The 21293-nt window shown below is 30.5% G+C and overlaps 1 protein-coding gene across 1 annotated transcript in view; it reads right to left on the reverse strand.

Annotated features, from left to right (window-relative positions):
• The window catches only part of LOC118199389 (uncharacterized), a 103485-nt gene that overhangs the window by 8805 nt on the left and 73387 nt on the right, over window positions 1-21293 (reverse strand). The window contains exons 8-11 of the mRNA XM_035371236.2: window positions 18381-18426; window positions 13031-13161; window positions 6199-6257; window positions 4127-4213 (exon numbers count right to left, since the gene is read on the reverse strand). Of these exons, the coding sequence (XP_035227127.1) occupies window positions 4127-4213; window positions 6199-6257; window positions 13031-13161; window positions 18381-18426 (323 nt within the window). The remainder of the gene's footprint in view (window positions 1-4126; window positions 4214-6198; window positions 6258-13030; window positions 13162-18380; window positions 18427-21293) is intronic.

A 21293-nucleotide genomic window follows, 5' to 3' on the forward strand; every position in this document is an offset into this window, starting at 1 on the left:
AATTTTTTCTCACATATATGCGATATATGAGACATGGTGGAAATGTGTAGAGGTATATAACATACGAAAGACATAAAATTACAGACTGAAATCATAACGGATGTTCACCAAACAATGCTTATATACATTCATTCCATTCACTTAACACAATTATTAGAGCAGTGGTTCTTAACCTTTTTTTGTCACTTCACCATTGCTAGAAAGTCACCCCTCCACCCCCTCCTTTCTAAAACTCAAAAAATATATATATAGATATTTAAATTTAGATTACTTTTTAATGGTTTTTACACGTTAAACAAACAAACAAACAAAAAAGTATACAAAATGTTAACAAATATCAAAACTTGAAAAACACTTTTTTATATTCATAAACTAAAACTGAATACTTAAGCAGTAAATAAAAGGCTGACTGGTTTGTCAATGCACAAAGAATAAAAAAAAAAAAAACTGAGCTCACAGAGAGTAACACAGTGGGTGTACATATATATATTTACATACTTTTGATGTGGCTGATTGCAACCAAAAAGGGAACTGAGCTCACAGAGAGTAACACAGTGGGTGTACATATATATATTTACATTAATTGTGGCTGATTGCAACCAAACAGGGAGGTACACAACTATATGTTATAGCAGTTCTATATACAAAATTTCAACGTTCTGAGGCTACTCATTTTTGAGTTACATGAGATATATGTGAAGCAATTCATAATGACAGCAATGAAGCTGCACGCTCCGACGTTAATTTCCCCCTCACCCCCGCTAACTGTGATTGGACTTGATCCAAAAAGAAGGAGAAACATTATCACCTTGTATGACTCACTTCTTGCGTTATGCAATAGACAGTCAACAACGATTGTAATCATCGCTAGATATTTTTTTCTTCTAATACCTAATAAATATGTTATTTTGTGTTTGCTAATATAATGATCTTGTTCCTTACATCCGCAGCTTGGATTACACTTTATTAAGGTAAGAACTATAATTCTGTTTTATTCATCTGCTCGTCTCGATTTAGCGAAGTTGTAACAGTAAACAAAAATGAACTACAAATACCTTCAACAATATGTACATAAAAACTAAACTCAGTGGCGTAACAGCCCTAGTGCGCCAATATCTGCAGTGCCCCGAAATCTGCTTTCTTGACCGTGGGCCCTGTTGTGCATAAGCATACGCCCTGAACAAGTGGTCAGCTTGTTGCAGGACCCCCAGTGTTTAGTCTCCAAGAGAACTTGATACTCATTTTATCAACCCAAAGGATGAAAGGCTGAGTTGACGATGCCCAGCCTGGGGTTCGAACCCCGGACCTGTGGTGGTGCTGCACGATGCGCTAGCCACTGCGCCTCAACATATGTACATACATCTAAAAAAAAAATCTCTTCTGAATTAATTTTAAATCCTTTTTGAAGTTTTGGAAAAACAGTCCTTTATTGATGCCAAGCAAAAACATTGTTAAATTGCATTTCATAGCAGTAAAAATCGGTATTTTCATTGAAATACGATACCCAAAAATTTTCACAAGTAGAATATTTCCTTTACTTCATACAAAGAACTAAAAATATTGGGTTCTAATAAAAATTTCCTGTAACTGCAAATATCATCTGCACAAACAGTTTGTATTACTGTCTTTAATCATATTTTGTCAAACGATTTTTAGCAATTGAAAGAAAGAGACTTGCTTTGGAATACTGTGTTGTGAAACTTGTAAAAAAGTATTGTTATCATTAACAGGTACAAGGTGTCTTAAATGGAACTATCATGCTACCAGATTAGAATTAATATTTACTTCCAGTTCTGTTACAAAAAGTCAGCTACAGAATGTCACAAAATCATGTGTACAGCTTTAGGTACTAATACTGTATCACTATCAAGGTTTGGTTCCGAAAGTTCAAAAACAGGGACTATGAAATTCAAGTAGAGCGCTCTGGCTGGCCTACTGATGCTGATGAGGCCTGCCTGTGAGAACTTGTGGAAGAAGATCACTATGCAACCACTCAAGAGCTTGCTAAGGAGTTAGACATTAGTGCAATGTCGTGCCGCATGAGCTGACTCTAGCAGACTAAGACAGACATGTTCAGGCCTGCATTGATCTGCTCAAATATCACTGCAAGGACAAAATTCTGAACCAGATCGTCACTTGTGATGAAAAGCAGATTTAGTTCAATAACACAGACCAAAAAGCAGGTTGGTCTGCAGCTGGAGAGCCCATCGTCGGCATCACAATGCTCAATTTGACTAACAAAAAGATCCTGCTTTGTATCTGGTAGGATTGCTTTGTGGATCTGGTGGATCCACAAAGAGTATCTGGAAAAAGGTAAAACCCTTGACAGTAAGATGCTAGTCCGTGTTGATGCTGCTATCAAGGAAAAATGTCGAATTGAGTTCTGACGCAAAAATCATGTTCCATTAAGATAATTAAAGACTACATGTGTCTGCTGGACTCCGTATGGACTTGAATGGGATCTTTAGCCACACCCACTATATAGCCCTAACATCGCTCCTTCACACTTCTACCTATTGATGCAAAAGCAAAGTTTAAAGTTGTAAAAGAACATTTAGCAGCAGTAGCAATAGAAGCTCCCTAAGGTTATGTACTGCGCAGACACAGAAGACAAAAGTTTTAAACTTAACCAATTTATTAACAATATATAAAAATAAAAACACAATGAATAAATTTAATCAATATCAGAAACTTAAAGAGTATAACATAATCATTATAAAAAAATTACACTTAATTCATCATCCATTAACCCCAAGGGTTTTTCCTTTAAAGAATGTTACACTATTAAAGTCACAGTAAATATTTTTACTTGCTCTCCAAATACTGGCATTCAATACGCGAAAAACATATCACTAAACAGAAATTACGCGGTTTTAATGAAATTCGCTACACTATCAGTAAGTACATGCTTCGTGGTCAAGAAGGCACCTGGAAAAATTAAATTAAATCCTTGAGAGCACTCAAACCGGCAAAACGCCGCTCACTCTGGTTACACACGAGATATCACAGCTTGGAAAATCATCGCCGCTAACTCTGGAAAAACAATTGTGTTGAAGATGCCGCCTTCATGAAAACAGGATGCCGACCACGGCAGTCGCTCACATTGTAGCCTCTTTTGAGAATCCAGGAAAAGTCATCTTGTAGACTGGAACCACGGCACTTATCACTGGATGGCACGCATCTCAATATCGTCTTCCAATGGGGCTGGAACAGCACACCATGGAGCAAAGAAACAGGAACCAGAAGGAATAAGCCAGAGCAACGCGAGATACTTATACCTGAAGTAGACATCTCACGGCAACCAATCAGCTATCGGCACGACTCGGCTTTCCAGATGACGTAACATCAAGTTTCGTTTTTGCATCTTAATTAGGCTGGAACAGTCCGTTCTTAATACCAACAGTGGCAGTGAAAAATGAAGTAGAAATAACTACTATATCCCCTTAAAATAAGGACTAAGCCTTATGTAAAAGTTAGAAATATTTCAAAGAGGAGAGATGATGCAGAAAAAGGGTTACAATACGTCATATTTTCCAATACCTATCTTCACACCTTAAGTTACATCTTGTTGGTGCTATCTTCCATTCTGCACAAAGCATCCAAAAAGAGGTTGATCTGTTTTCGCAGTCGTGGCCACCAAGTTTCTGGGCCGAAGGCTACCAAAACATAAGATCATATATTTGGGTGGGGGATTATTACTAAAGGTACTGCTTTCATTTTTTTTTGTTGTTTTCTAAGTTTATTAAGAACATTTGTTGGAGGAAAACTTTTATTACAACCAGATACATGGATAAGCAATCTTTCTCTTGTGGCTATAAATATATAGTAATTTTTTAAAGATAAAGATAAAATTTATGAATAAAATTTATGAGATAATTAAAAGATAAAATTTATGAATAAGATAAAATTTATGCATAAATTTACAACAATAAAAACAGAAGAATACTTATGCATTTAAAAAAGTAATTATAAGACTTTTTTTGACAAATATGTTTTATTGTTTACAAATTATCATTAGAAAACATAAGTATGAAATGAAAGTAAAATGTGAAGTTAATAATAGTTATTGAAAAAATAGCAATGATTTCAATCTATCAGGAATATATATTTTTGATAAACTACACACCTAAATCTGTGTAATTACCATTACAAAATAATCTTCTTCCACCAAAGTTCAAGTCAAATTTTGGAGTCAAATTTCCTTTGTTACCATCTAAAAATAAATCAAATTACAAAAATTAATTTAAAGATTTTTAAAATAATTAACAAACTGATTTCTAAAATGCAAGCATACAAATTAAGAAAAATGCAGTAAAAAATTAAAAAGCAAAAATTTTTATATATCAGTTTCTTAAGGCTATGCCTTTTTCATCTAAACACTTTACCACAAATCATTAGGCATATTAGGCCTAATTTATCTTCAAATTAATTACAGGAATCTCTCACTTAACAAAATTGACTAATTCTTGTAAAATCTAGTTTAGCATCATTACACTTTTTACAATTATTAAAATTTATTTTTACAACATTTTTAGTTATTAAAATACCACTAATTGATAAAAATATGCCAAACGCATTGTAATTCATGTCACTACTCATTAAAATCTCTTTTCTAAAGTCCTCGTCTGATGACTTTAAACAAATAAAAATGTTCAATATGATTTTCTGTGACCAGATGGCCCGATTTAATTTGAAAAAAAAAAAAAAAAAAAAAAAAAAAAAAAACTCTTTCATTACTTTACATAGCATGTCAATCATAATAAAATTAACTACTGCTGTACTATTATATCTTGAGCTCATCTAAGGCATTTAGTACAGAAACATGTAGACTGAATTTTTGATGCGCTCTTCTCTGAGTATTAGGTGTTTCAGTCTTCAGTGGCAATCAGGCTACACAATAGCAAAAGATGTACAAGTGAGGGGCAGGACAACATAGAAATTTAACCTAGTATTTCTGTGGATCACTTGCCATTACATACAACACTGACAGGACTTGGACATAACCAAAAGAAACTTAAACACTCCCTCTTTCCAATTGTAGATATTCCTTTCAAATACAATTTGACATTTTCAAGTTATAACACTTTGAAATCGGATGGAATCCTGCTTTTATCCAAATTATAAGGAAGGAAAATAAAACATAAAATAATTGCAAATTTTTAATTATACTAGAGAAATTTAACCTAGTATTTCAGATGTGCACAAATCTTTTGCTTTTATTTTTCTTCATATGTTTTCCCATAGCAATTCAGTACACTGTCAATGATACAATGAATTAGTATACTTCTTCCCAATCTAATCATATCAGGCTTTCTATTCTATTAACTAGTACCTATTGGCTAATAGCTACTTTATCTTTCTTCTTTATTTCTCCTAGAACTTGTGTTCTATTACAATAATGAAGTATTTAGCAATGTCACCCAGTTGGCAGCATCAAAAGTCCTAATAGGGATAATATGATATTATATGATGATTCTCTTGACCATTTAAAGCTGAAATTACCATTTTTTTTTCCTCCCCCAAATAGAAGTCATTTTTATATTTCAGAATAACTCCTGGATCATAATTTGAAAGATTTCTGTTTTCATTAAAAATACAATAATCATTTCTAGCAAAGAAATTATATGTTAACTTTTCATGCCAGATTTTGCCAAAGCAAGTATGAAGTATATCTATGAAGCAAGTGAAAACTGATAAATTTCTACTGAATGCTTCTGCAATTCTTTACATAGCATTAAAAATTTGAAGTTCTATAAAAAGTTCACTAAGGAAACCAGATTGAATGTTATCAGTGAGACTGAACTGTACTACGTGTTTAGCCAATCTTCTATATATAACCCTCTTGAAAATTTCACCCAAATTTAGGAGGAGATAGTAGCAAACTTCCGTTTTTAGGGGGGGGGAATATTTTGAGACATCTAAGATCTCATTAAAATTCACAAAGCAATTTTTAGGGAAGCATTTAATATTCAGTTTGTGATCATATCAAATCCTGGTCCATTTCTGAATTTTAAGTACAGAACACATAGTGAAAGAAAAATATTTTTGGGGGGTATTTTTGGTTTAAATATACAAGTAATAAAAGTTAACTAAGTTATTTTTTAACAGAAGAAAACTAATAAAAAAGAATTGGGAAATGGAAATAAATATATGGCTGCATATAGAAATGAAAAGAAGAAAAGAATCTTTCATGCTTACTTTCCCGAGCATCGTATGCATCAGATTTGTTTTTAAATGTCACAAAGCCATACCTTTTCCTAAATAATAATAATAATAATAATTAAAATACACAGACAAACAAGCAAACAAAAAATTTGAAAACAAAGCAATTTGGATGACATTCTAAAAAGAAATAAATAAAAATTTTAATTGACATTCATAACAAAAACTTAATTATAATAACTCGAAATTACATGTGCCACAATTATATACTGTATGTATTCAGTTAAGATACTAAACATCTAATACTTTAAACGGAGTTCTGAAATACTATGAATTCTATATATATAATGCACAGTATTCAAAAACAATACGTTAAATTGGGTTTATGGTATATTTTTCTGATCTTTAAAATTGTAAATTTTGTAACTTGTGCTCCATTTACTTGGATTTAAATGATGAAAGTTGAAGCATATAAATGAATTTACTCAAAGTAACAGTAATGTCTGACAATACAAATTTCAGTCAAAGATCTAATTCCATAATACTTCAATAATTGATTTTTCTGCTAGCATGCATTTCATAGTTCATTCCTATTCCTGAATTCTTTTTGTTTATTTGCCTTCTCCCTGTGTGGAGCTGCAATGAATGAGAGTAGCACAGTTAAAATACAGTTCTTTGTAACTTAAATAAATATATAAGCAACATGTCCTCTAATGTACACTGCACACATACACAAAAAAAAGGGGGAACAGTTCTATATCTCAAGTTCTACTGGGCCAATTGCCGAAATTCAAATTGCATTTTTGATGCTTCGAGACATGAGAATAAAAAGTACAACTTAGGATATGTATTAGATTTATATATAGCATTGCTATAATATAGGTATTTTGACACAAAAATCAAACATTTTTCAAATGGCACGCAAACTTTTTTTTTAATATTTGTTTTTAATATCTAATAACAAACAGAGTAAACCACATAGTTATTCTCAGAGTTCTGTCATTTAGTAAAATTCAGGAAATACCTATGAGGATTCTGGGAATACTTAGGTTCCATGTAGTGGAACATAAGTATTCCAAGATGCTTATGTTCCACTACATGCTCCAAGATTCTTTCTGTTCTTTGTGTTTCAGTTTCCGACACACAATTATATTTATAGATTTAATTTTGCCAAGATATTTTATATATTAACTGAAAACAATGACCTCCTTTAAGGTGTTACAGCAGAAATCCTTATTGCAGTGAGTGGCAACATTCATTTTTGCTGCACAATATCGTTGTGTATGTGCTTGCCATAGTACAAGGATAAAAACTAGAACGTTTTTGCTGAGACTTCTCACCTTTTTTTTGCTTGTTTGTCACTGATGTCGGGTGTCGGCTCATGAGTGTGTGTTAATGTTTAGATACTTAACCTCTTGCAAGATATGTTAAATATGCTAAACAAAGTTGGTTTTAACTGTTAGCTAAAGTTCGTGATTCTTATACACTTCTAATGACCTTCTGATGGAGTCTAATGGTGATAAAACATACCATATTTGGTGACCTAAAGTAAGAACAGTGTGGGTGGACCATCCGTTGCAGTTATACCTGCTTTGAAAACTGGTTGTGATTTTCCCATGTATTTTGTATGGAAGACACTTCCCCAGTTATAAAATCTTGTGGTCCTGAACTTATCATAAACCTTTTTCTTTGAAGAATAGTTGTAATTTCATTGAAGAGGAAGTGACGAATGATGTATTCTGCAGTTTTACATACTGCTGGAGAAAGTTTTTGAGTCTCAATGAATTTTGTGATTTCACGGCAGTATTATATCAGTACAAATGATTCTCAAGAATACTTTAGTTCAGTTTTTATTAATTTGTGTATACGTTATATGGTATACGTTAGATAACCTTTTTAAATTATTGGTGTTTTGAATGCAGGTAGGATTAATTTATTTTTTCATATGATTGTTTTTTGGAATTTAGGAGTTTTTCAAATCAAAAAAGATTTTTAAATAACAATTTTATTGTTTTTTAAAGACTTTTAGAATCCCTTTAAAGTGTATTTTTTAATGAAAATATTTTTTACTGTGCATTATTGGCATTCACCAAGGTTGTTTTTTTCTTATTGATAATAATGTGTATAGCATATTTTTACAAGGTGAATATTTTACATTAAAAAAAAAAAATATTCATGTATTTTTCATTCTCATGTCTATCCCTAATGGTTATACAGATGCATGACATACATTTTTTTATACCATGCTTTAGTATTGAAATTTTTCTTGTGTTGTAATTAGAATCATATATCTTTTCTAAATTTAATAGTCATGTTGTGTAATAAAAATTCTATCGATGATTTTCAGACTGAAAATATAGCAGTTACCCAAGTATCGCATGTGTCAGTAAAATTCCCACTTTTTTAGAAAGCAAGCCCTGCATCATACTTTGTTAGATTGGAATTACAATTTTCCCTTTCCAATATAACTTCGGATTTAACAAAATTTAACCCTGCTGCTATGGATACAGATAGACTTAATTCTGTTACCAATATCATTTTAACACTCTGAGCAGCATGGGTCTTCAAATCTATCATGAAGACCTGAATTTAAACAGCATTTCTTAGCTAAATTTGCATTACCTCTTATTTTAGTCTCTATTTTCATAAACTTACATTCATTAAGATGACATTTACATTATTAAAGAAAGAACGCAAGTAAAATATCTTAAATTATAAGCTAATAAGTACCAAATGACAAAAAATCTCCCAGTACTGGAAAATATGATATCTTAAAACAAAGACTGATTTACAATACGTTCTGAAAGCAAAAAATTGAAAATTCATACTCTGCTGCAATTTTGAGCTCGGTGACCAGCACCCTTCTCAGTTGTTGACTCTTCCCAATAAAACACAGCATATTTTGATTGCTCTTGTGAAGGTGATTTGAGTAAATTGGTATAATCACTGATAAGAATACTGAGCTCGCATCTCACTTGTATGCAAATACAGCGATTGCAACCCTTGTGCCAAATGAATCTGCTGCAACTTGTTTAGAAATTCAGGTAGTGCAACTGGCAAAGCAAGCTGGTGAATTAACAACTTCTGCCTTGGGATGTAATACTCACAGTACTAAGCGCAATTTTTGGCATTCATACTGATACAGTAGGTCATGCGAACACACTAATACTTTACCTTGAACTTTACCCCTCAGACTTACTAACTATTTACGTCTCGGCTTTTTTCTGATCATGGTTGATCTCTGGCATCGGCTCGTGTGCGTTTTAACATTTAGATTTAAATGTTAAATAAAGCTGGCTTTAATTGTTAACTGAAGTTTGTGAATCTTACTTTTCTAATAACCTTCTGATGGTAACAAAACTTTGCAATAATGTAAAAAGATAGTAAAGCAAACATTCAGTAACCACTATAATAAGAGTTTTGCTACTATTATACTTTGAAAGGATTAAAGCAATTTAGAAGCACATAACCTTTGGAAGTACAGAAAAAGACCACTGGTACTCTGCATAAATCATTTCCAAAGTTTTAAACTCTTAGCAATGAGCCATGAACTTTTTGATTGCTAATACAGTCAAAAGTCGTTAATTCGGACACCCATAATCCGGAATGATCTATAATCCGGACCACAAAGCTACAAAATTTCTGCGAATATGCGTTTACGCATGCGCGTTTAATGTATAACGGACGGTATAAGCTAAGCTAAAATTATCCAATTCAGTTAATGTTGCAGATACCGTTGTTCCTCTTCGAACTGGATCCGGCATATTATTTTTTGCAGACTGTTAGAGCAATTCTATAAAAGTAAGCTCGAACTTTCGATTATGTCAAATAGAATTTCCGATATATATTTACTAATATGTAAAGGATCTACAAAGCGAAAGTATGTTTCGAAGTCCATTAAACAGAAAGTGGAATTGCTGCAAACAATGGATAAAGGCATATCCTTTGATTATCTAATCATTCCGAAATATCTTTATCAATTTCACGCTGCTCTGCGGAGGGAGGGAAACGACGCGGCGCGCAATCAATTGGAAGTGATCTGTCAGCACTATCCTTATCTTCAGAGCAGATGTTTTTATTTTACTTGGATTATAATTCCTTACTAAATGTAGTATTTCATCTCGATGTACTCCGTCTTTGATATGATTTAAATCAAGTTCCTTGTCATTATAATTTGCTTCCAATAATGAAGAAAGTGACACAGAGGTTATTGAAAACGAAAAAATTCGATTGACAAATTAGTCGGTATTCTCGACACAGCACTTACAGGACTTGAACAGCAGAACTTTGTAACTAAACAAGAAATTATGTCTGTTTAATAGAATTAAAGAGAAAGTATTATTACATGAAACGAAGCAACTTAAACAACTTACATTCAAAGAAATTTTTAATAAAGTAAACAAATATTAAGCTTTTTCTTTTTGTAAATTTTGATACCCTTTAGATCATAATTGTTCTTTATTTCATAAATTACGGTTTCATATTTTTAATTTTATAATTTCTGCATGCCATCTTACCAGATTTAAACTGATGATGATCCGGAAAAATCGATAATCCGGAATCGCCGAAGTCCCGATGAGTCCGGATTAACGACTTTTGACTGTACATTTCTGCAGTCGTGCAGAAGTGCTGAGACATGAGCTGTATGGTTTCTTCATCATGACTTTCAATAACAGACAGCAAGGCTGTTAAACAATATCTTTCAAAGTACATAAAAAATAAAATATGTAAAAACAAATATAAAATAACAAATGTGTGTAAAATTTATCACATATTCAATTTGGAATAAAACACATGCAAAACTAAAAAACCAGAACCACAATGACAAACTGTAAAAAATGGGGGGGGATATACCTAAACTAAAAATGTGTTATGAAATTTACATCTTTTCGATACATCAAGGGGTTGGTGCAACAAATTAAATTAATAAATAAAATGTTTTTGAATTGACAAAGACTCAAAAAAGAGTTTAAAAATATATTTAGAAAAACATTAAAAGTAATCTGTATCATAAGGCAACCACTACAAGGCTGAAGTAAACAGTGCAAAAAATTTCAAAATTACAGCATCAAAAACATTGACAAATTCAAAAGAATTGGAAAATAATAATAATAATAATAATAAATAATTTTATACAATTATTTGAGTAGATCAAGTCCAAAAACAAAAGTTGTAAAAATAATAATCCAATACTTGAAAATAAAATCATATGCAAAATTTTTAATCAATTTTGAAAGTATACAGGCCAGGTTAAAAAACAACATAAATCAGAAACAAGTAAGCTTAACAAAAAAATAGTGAAGATTTCTGATAATACAATTTTGCCATTTTTTGCATTGTTTACTTCGCCTGTAAGGGTTGGACTGATAAAAACACAGATTACTTTTATTGTTTTTTAAAGCTATTTTTTAATTTTAAACTTTGTATCTTTGTTGGTTTAAAAATAACCTTTTTTATTTATTTACTTCTTTTGTTGCACCAAACGCCTTATAATGATGCAGTAAAAGATGTTAATTTCATATTTCATTTTTGGTTTTGGAAAATTTTGCCCCCCCCCCCCCCGATTTCTTGCGATTTGCCACTGTGCTTCTGGTTTTTTGGTTTTGGCATATGTTTTATTCAAAAATGAATAAGTAATGAATTTTAAATGTATTTTTTTAAATTTTATTTCACATTATTAACACCGCTGTTGTTGCTACTACTAGCATGCAACTGGATTAGCTTTTAAACTTTTTTTTTTTTAGCAGTTTAAATTTTTATTATATAATATTTAATGTATAAAACAAATACTTTCAATGAAACTTTGATTTCAAGAGACTAGCAATGTAACATAAAAATCACAAAACTATACATGAAACATCACCTACAAATATAAAAATGGGGGGGGGGATGTATTTATAGCTTATCAAAGAAAAAGTCAATATTTACTTAACAGCTATAAACATTAACAAACTAGAGAACAGTATTAGACATAAAAGGAAGAAAATAAATTACAAATTTTATACACTGACCATATTAATTTTAACTTATGAGCAACATGTGATTTATACTGATACTCTTGCACCCTGAAGCTTTAAACTTTACAGAAATGCAATAATACCTAATAGCTATACTATAATTTTAAAAATCTGCAAAATTCAACCACTAACTGGCCTTATTCAGTACACATAATGCTTTTCAAAAGATAAAAGCAGTCGCAAGGATGAAAGTTTAACGTGTCCAAAAATCAAAGAAAAATAAACTGTACATTTTTAAACATAAACTTTTTTAGAAAAAATCCCGTTGAAAAGGTGTTAAGCTCACTTTGTTAAATAAATTCGTATTTAATTGATTTATTGAAACATGAAATTCATTTTAAGTTCATAAAGACGATGTGAAAATGGAGTGTGTAGAGTGAAATCTCGCTTTCCTATAGCCCATTATGTCCCAAAATGACGCGATTTCGTAACAAAATGTAAAATAAAAAAAATTCGAATTCAAATTTCGAAAAAATCGCTTCGAGGTGCACTGGCTCTTGTCTAGATGCACCTATGTACCAAATTTCGTAGCCGTGGGTCTATTAGCTTACGCGCAGCGCGAACGAAAGACACACACATAGACAGACTCTTTGTTTTATTATATGTGGAGATTTCATAAATCGAAAACATTTTCTTTTGGTAAAACAGATCAGATTAAGAAGCACTTGTGCATTACTCTTTAAGTTCTAAATAATATTAGATGAACTAGGATTCTTATCTTTTCAATTTTAATAAAAATGCATATTAAAACTTCAATTTTGTTCTGTTAGTAGAGCAAAATTAGAAAAAGGTTAAAATAGAAGATTTAATAAATACGTTTTATTATATAAAAAATCACAAAATTTACTCACTCCACATAACGGTTAGTTTTTGATCTGATGCAGGCATCCTCAATTGGTCCAAAACAACTAAATCTCGCCCTAAGTTCTGCAGTTGTATAGCCATGTGGAATATCTCCAACATACAATACACGCCTTTCTTCCTGCAAGAAAGTAAAAGCAAGAAACTTAATGCAAGATAGTAACTATTATGTTTAAATTTTACTTTATAAAAATGCAATAATGGAAGACAATACATATTAAAATTCATTAAGACATTCTTATAAACTTTAGTCAAATTTTAATTTAGTACTAGCAGGCAAGCCCATCAGATGCACGGGCTAAGGCCAAAACAAAGATATTTATAAGTTCTATGTACTGAAAATAAAATAAACTATTAATTTAATGTACTGTATAACAAAGTTGCTAGCTCTGACCAAAGCAAAATTTATGAGTTCTATATACACCTGAAAAGTGCTTAAAACATTTCAGTATGAATGAAATCAATTCATTTTTGGCAGGCACAACCAATTCGTAATTTTTTTTTTTTTTGGTTGCCAAACAAAAACTTTGGACACTTATGGTTAATACATATACATATGATGTCACGATTTAATTTAATGTAATTATATTACATTAAATTCTTCACATTAACTCAATATAAAAAAGAATTAATGTGTCAGTTATCTGAACCCTCTGAGCGGCATGACCAGATAAAGCCGGTCACAAGATTTTTTTGTCACTTGATACATATTAGCTTATAACTTAAGATATTTTGCTTTCTCATTTTCTTTAATAATGTAAATGTAATCTTAATGAATGTAAGTTTATGAAAACAGAGGCTAAAATAAGTAATTATATAAATTTAGCTACAAAAAGCTGTGTAAATACAGGTCTTCATGACAAATCCGAAAGCCCGTGCTGCTCAGAAGGTTAATCTGAAACAAAAATGTTGCCAACAGTAGCTATTTATTTAAAATGTTGACATTAACAAAAACTTTCCATCATTTAACTTTCCAAAAATATCAGCTAAATATGCTAAAGAAGCCAACCATAATTCACTAAATAAATGTTTTTGCAATTCAAATTTTGAATCACAGAGGAAAATTTTTATTTCTGATTGAAGTTGAAAAAGATATTTTAAAACTTTGCCTCTGTATTACCACCTTGTTTCAGAATGTAACAAAAGCATTTCATGTTCATTGCCAATCTCTTGGCATAAAATCGTAAATATTCTTAAATTTTAAGCTCAGCTTTTAATAAAATTAAAAATTTTCACAGTTTGATTCAAACCAATTTTTATGTTTTGGGAGATTGTTTTGGCTTCTAAAGCTTCCAGATGAATGGAGCAGTGAGTAAATTTAGTTTCAGGTGTGACTTTCTTTATTAGAGAAATAATACTAGAGTGTTTTCCTGTTAAAGCCTGAGCTCCGTCACTGCATACAACAATGCACTTATTCCAAGGAATATCATTCTTAGATATAAAATAGTCGATTACTTTGAAAATTTCATTTGTAGTTGCTCTATCATTAAGAGATTCACAGAATAAATACTCTTCAGCAATTTGTTTATCTTCTTTGAAACATATGTAAACTAAACAAAGTTTGTTATATTAGTACTTTCACCCAAAATTTGCCATTTAATGAATTCATTGACTTACTGCATCATTTGATAACAGAATATTTTTAAGTTCATTAGCTGCTTTTTCATTGAATAATGTTAAGCAATATCTTTAGCTGCTGGTAATATAAGGTTTTCTCCAATAGTGTGAGCCTTTCCAGTCTCAGCGTACTAGGTAACTAGCATTCAAGACTTTTCACTTGAAATAACAAAACCTTTCATTACACATTTACCATTTTTGAACTCTGATAATATTTTCTTAAAATATTCTTTAAATTGACATTTACTCTTTAAATTGGCATGATTAGATTCAAGATGTCTTTTAAGAAATGATGGTTTCATTCTTTGATTGGATAACAGTTCACTGCAAACAACACATTAAGGTTGAAGGTCCATTTGATCTCCATTCCAAGTAAACCCAAATGATAAATAACTTTCATTACATTTTCTATAAACAATTTTTCTCTTCTTTTCAATATTCTTAGTGCTAGTAGATTGTTCTGGATCCATCACCTATGAATCACATACTTGCCAACCTATGACACTCAAAAATCAGGAGATTTTTTTAAGAAATCAGGAGATTTTTCACAATGTTAAAAAGACTTTTTAAATGATAAAAATATAGTTTTTAATAATGAATTAACTTGTGTCAACTTTTTGGTCTTTTGTTTCCGAAGAAAAATTTAATTTTTTGTTTTTTTCAAAACAACTCATGTTGTCCTCGTGTTTTTGTGTACGCACATGTTTGAGAACAACCGCCCTTCCACCATGCGAAATCGAAAAATCGCAACGACAGATGGTACACATCGCAAATTTATTACATTTCCTTGAGGAAATAATGGAAGGAAAGTCAACTGTGTACGATTTTTGAAACGTGCACGAGTATTTCACCTTTCTCGTAGACATAACAAAAGATGATAATTTCTAAAACTATTTCCCGAAGGCATGTGTACTCACACAACTCAGGACAAGATGAACGAAACGAAATAACGAAAGAACATCCAAATAACGGCCTTGAGCTTGCTTTGTGCTCATTGGCTAATATATGCCAGATGACACGCAGTGGAGCACGATGCCCATTGGAGAACTGGAGAACGACATTTCTGGATACGTATGCTGTCACTCACAAAGCAGAAATTCTCATCTGATTTGAAAGGTTTTGTTTTAGATATAATCTAGAGAAAATTCAGTTGCTTTCAGACATCCAAAATCACTTTTTTTTTTTTTTTTTTTTTGTTCATATAACAAAGTATTAAGCCAAGTTCCATAAAAATCATGATAAATATTAAGAATAAGAAAAAGTTGGGAGAAATATATTGTAAATCGGGTTGGCGAGAGAGCGGTCGAATATCAAGAATCTCCTGTCTAAATCGGGAGAGTTGGCAACTCTGGAATAATCATTTTTCCACATCAGTTCTTGGTCAAGCCTAGCCATTTTTCCATTTTGAAAATCTATGTTTGTTTTATTATTTTTTCACAAATATTTAAATTTAAATGCACAATATATTAAGAATTTTTCAAAAACAAACGACGATATTCTCATATCACATAGAAAAGTAAGGCATACAAAACAACAAGAAGACAAAATACCTGCTGTTACAGACAGCATATTGATGTAAACAAAATCATTCTAATTGAAAATAGAGCAAAATGAGCCCGGAAATAGTGGCAACATAAAGCGCAGACATCAGGACAACTTTGGTAGACATAGTAGTAAATCAACCAGAGTGTTTTCCTGTTAACGCCTGTGCTCCGTCACTGCATACGACAATGCACTTATTCCAAGGAATATCATTCTTAGATATAAAATTGTCGATTACTTTGAAAATTTCATTTGTAACTGCTCTATCATTAAGAGATTCACAGAATAAATACTCAATTGTTTATCTTCTTTGAAACATATGTAAACTAATAAACTAAATTAATGAGATATTATCTTTTATGGGAACTTATTTTTATTTCCTATTAAATACAATATCCATTTCTAATCCTTTTTTTAAAAATATCATTTATGACAAATTTTGGTATGTCTATAGCTAAAAGAATATTTGTAGAAATAAAAATGGATTTTTTTGCTAAAGTATATGAGTGGCTACAGACCTTTATTTTCTCTTGCGTAGCATCACTGGTACGCGTACCACGGTTGAGAATTGCTGGTATAGATATTCAAGTATATATATATATATATATATTTAACTGTGCAACCCTCTCTTTCCTAGTTCAAGGTTTCCTTTCAGCTTTTCTGTGATGTTTAATTGTTTATTTAGATGTGGGCTAATAGATGGCGTTAGTTGTCCACATTTCTGCCAAATATACAAGAATACATAATGTAGCATTTTGCGTGCTTTTCTTCCAGTGTCAAAGATGTCTGGCAGGAAGCATTTCGCGAGTGATATAACCTATATTCCTGACTATATTCTCAACACTGATAGTAGTTTTGACTCTGATTTCAAGTATATTGCAGATAGTTAATAGCGAAACTGATGAGAATTTCTCGGATTCCTCTGCAGATAGTGATGAATCTGAAAATTCAGTTTCTATTGAAAACGTTCGACAGTGGTGCAAAATTTATACGCAAAATATTACACTATGCAAATATTTTCGTTAGTATATATGTTTCACCTTTGTATTTTATAAAATAAGTCATAATTTAACTAATATTAATTTTCAAAATTTTCCTTTTATATCATTATTCTTCAATTTTTGTATTCTGACAACCTTTTTCTATGATCTAATTCTGTATTGAAAAAGAAAAAAAAAAAAAAAAAAAAAAAACTCTTTTACAAAAAAAATTTCGTATATTTTAACTCTAAAATATATGTAGATTTGAAACATGTAATAAAAAAATACACAATTTTTTAACCTATTTTGATAAAAAAAAAAAGTACACAGTGAGAGGGTTAACCACTGATGAGATTGATTTCAATAGCAATAAGTTCAGTTTCTTCTAAATGTCAAATACACAACTAGGGCATATCAACCAGGGTTCCAGTAAAAGGTGCATTTTAAAATCAATACATGTGTAACAGATTTTTTTTTTTTTTTTTTTTTTTTTTTGTGTGTGTGTGTGTGTGTTGATGAAACAATATTTCCTGTAATCTACCTGCAAACCTTCAAATTAAATAAATACAAATTTATTGATGCAATTATTTATCTCTAATGTTTGTCCTCTTCTGATAGTTTTCTATGAATGTCCATCTTAGTATACAGAGCACGAGATTAAAATACTAAGCATACTTATTTATATTAGTCAAATAACATTTATTTAACATTCAGTAAGGCAATTCTTGCAAGATAACTAAAAGAATTTAACAAACTTTTTCAGTTCTCTTTATGTATATGTTAGCAGCATCATTCTCATATTTTAATATAAGTGATTACATTCACCCAATAGTAAAATCCATTTTAAAATTTCGCTACCCTAATTAGATTCTATTTGTTTTCTAATGTGCATGAAATATATGAAATATATTTTCATACCTTTTTCATGGTCTTGACTAGCAAAATTTTATTGTTAAATTGAATTTTAGTAAGGATTTCTGTACTTCAATGTAATATTTTTGATTTATTTATAGCCATTAAGAATATTTTGAACAAGTCTAGTTGTTTTGTAAAAACAAAGTTGTAAGTTAATCATACAAGCTCTTAATTTATAAAAAATAACATAATGTAGTAGAATAACAACATAAAAATGTTCTTGTAAACAAAGATCATATTCAAAAGATTTAAATGATGATATAATGAAATGAAGATATTAACTTACAATTGCTTTATTATATTCCTTCTGTTCATCTCTTCGGTCATAGTAACTAAATAAGAGGGAAAAATTTATGCAATTATTTGTCTCCATTTTTATTCTTTGTTTATCTACTTGAATAAAGAGTATTTAAGTATTAATACATACAACCAACCACCTTAGTAGAAATAGGCAGATTTTCAGAATGCTCAAAACTATAGCAACTATGTTCACAACAACTCTTGTTTGAGCAACTATATGACTATTTTTGTATGCATTCTTTCTGTTATATTTGAATGTTTTTTTACAGAAAAATAAAATTACATATTTTGCTTTAAACTCAAGTTTAAAATATGCACTGTGAAATTTACATACACTGGAAGAAACTGCAGCAAAATTTTTGCAAGAATAAAATATTTTGTTACAAAATCGCTTAAAGGGAGTAATTGCCATTTTTAATATGATCTCCAAGAAATTTCAACTAAAATAAAATAAGTACTAACCATTTGTAAGTTTACTGATTGATTTTCAGGATAAATACTCAATTAAAACATATAATATGTATGCAATAAATGACTTTTTTAAAATTTTCGGTCATCATTTTTTTTTTCTTCTGTAAAAAATTACCACACTGCACGAAGGCGGTTGTACTAAATATCAAACAAAGACGTAAGTTTTAACAATAAAAAGCATCTATCTTTACAATTATACAAAAGTTGTGCTCTGAATGCATTACTCTCATGAGAAATGTCCTATGTATTTGAAAAGTGATGCAAGTAATATTACAGAGCTACTATATCCTTGTGACATTGATGAGAGGGGAGAATCCTGAAAAAAAGACATATATAAAAACAAAGATAATTTTTCTTATATATATCTCAGGCTATATTAAGATACTTTTATAGCCATTTAATAGGTAGATTCATAAATTTACAGGTACATTTCATATATTTAATAGATAGATTTGTAAACTTTTTGTATTTATTTTTTGCAGGTTACATTTATTATTTTTTAAGCATTTTATAATTAAGCCATGTTGATGTGTTTCTACTATTATATACTTTTTTAAAAAAGGGGTAGCATTTACAAATTTTTACAGCCAAACTGAAACAACTTCCTCCACAGAAATTTACTGCTTAGTCTTAGAAGGAGGAAAAAAACTCAATTTTTATGAGAAATTCTTCCTTCTAATTGCTTGCTTATGTATCTCAGTTTCTATGAGGCATTAAATCAGGAATATTTTTGTTTGTGATAAAAGTTAGCATTCCATATTTAAACCCAATATGTTTGCCTTTCTATTTCTTATACATTTTCAAAATACTGAAATCTAATGCTTAGTTATTCACTTAATTTACACTTCACCTTGTTATGGCTTATTTCGTATGGTACACAGTTTGGAAATAAAAGTAAAGAATAATTCTTAATAGCACATGCATGACTATCAAACAGAAGATAATACAATTTTTATTTACCACATATTTAACTTTAAAAACTTATTAACACTATAAAGTTTCTTTCATTCAGACACATTTCTTTTTGAATAAAACAGATTTAAATCTTAGAAGGAAATGTTTTTATGTTATTCAAGTGCATAAATATTACTTGAAAAAGGTCGTAATTTTGTAAATTGGCTATAGCTTGTTTTATTCTTCATTTAATTCATGGACTCATCTCTCTCTCTTCTTGCTTACGCTTCCATGCTGTTCAGACGCTGCTGCTTTTATCGCCATAGTATCAAAATTGTAAATGTTTTTTAACCCCTTACTCGTCGCAAAATTTATTCAAAAATCATCAATTTTTATTAATGTTTTTTAATGCTTATGAAATTTAAAATAAATTCATATAAAAACATTATATTTTCGTTAGATTTAACAGTTTTTTTAAATATGTAAAATTTTTTAACTTACCTTGTTTTACTTTATATTTGGCTTTCCTCTTACATCCAATCTGGGAGAAAAGCTTTAATACAGGGGCTTAAGATTACATGTAAATTTTGGAGAGTGAAAAATCACATTCATTTAAATAACGCACACTATTATCTGCAAATGGTGAGGCTTTTATTCAACATCAATAATAGCTGTAATATTTTTTCAAAAATTAACAATTTTTCTGGATAAGGTAAAGTTTGAAACATGGTTTGCACAATTCAACATTGCAATCTTTACAACACCTCGTTTCTCTCCTAATTTGTTTTCCATTTGCATTCCTCTTTGATGAACACACTTTACATTCTCTGGAAAGGCTTTTTTTTTTTTTTTCTTTCTGTAAGTGATATAGGTTTAAAAAAGTGTCGTTCAAATAAACGATTTGATGGCGTTTCACTCGATGGACGACCTCGTCTTGAAAAACTGATAAAGGTATGGTATTTGTCAATTATTTCATCGATTAAATCCAGTCTAAACTTTAGATGCAACTTTTTTATAAACCTGAAAAGCGTTGACAACTACTTGGTCTAAAAGGTTAAAAAATATTTTTTATATTTTTCCCCACCGTTTCTTGCTACTTGATAACTAGAAAGATACTGATTTACAAAATCGACACCTCCCTTGTTTTATTGTAGTCAATTACTACCTTTGGTTTTGTTTTCAGTTTTTACTTTGGGTCATTACTTCGACAGTTTCAGAATCATGAAAAGATGATAACATTGTTACTTCCTTTTCGTCCTTCCATTTGAGAGCGAGGATTTTGCCGCGTCTAAATGATATCACTTCGTCAGTTTTTAATTTTTTATTTTTCAATGCTAAAGGTAAATCTTTTTTGTTTTGTCTAACAGTTCCAAACACATCTGTTCGATAAGTCAAAAGGATATCACATAATTCTGGTGAAGTATAATAATTAGCTAAGGTGATGCAGTAACCTTGCTTCAATAATGGCATCAACAACTTGTGAAGGTACCGAGAGATCGGAATTTAGGATGAAACAAAGTACCTTTTTTGGTAT

Source organism: Stegodyphus dumicola, chromosome 3 (genome assembly GCF_044657685.1).
Source record: "Stegodyphus dumicola isolate Sdum_Otavi_A_Nest chromosome 3, ASM4465768v1".
Lineage (NCBI taxonomy): Eukaryota > Metazoa > Arthropoda > Arachnida > Araneae > Eresidae > Stegodyphus > Stegodyphus dumicola.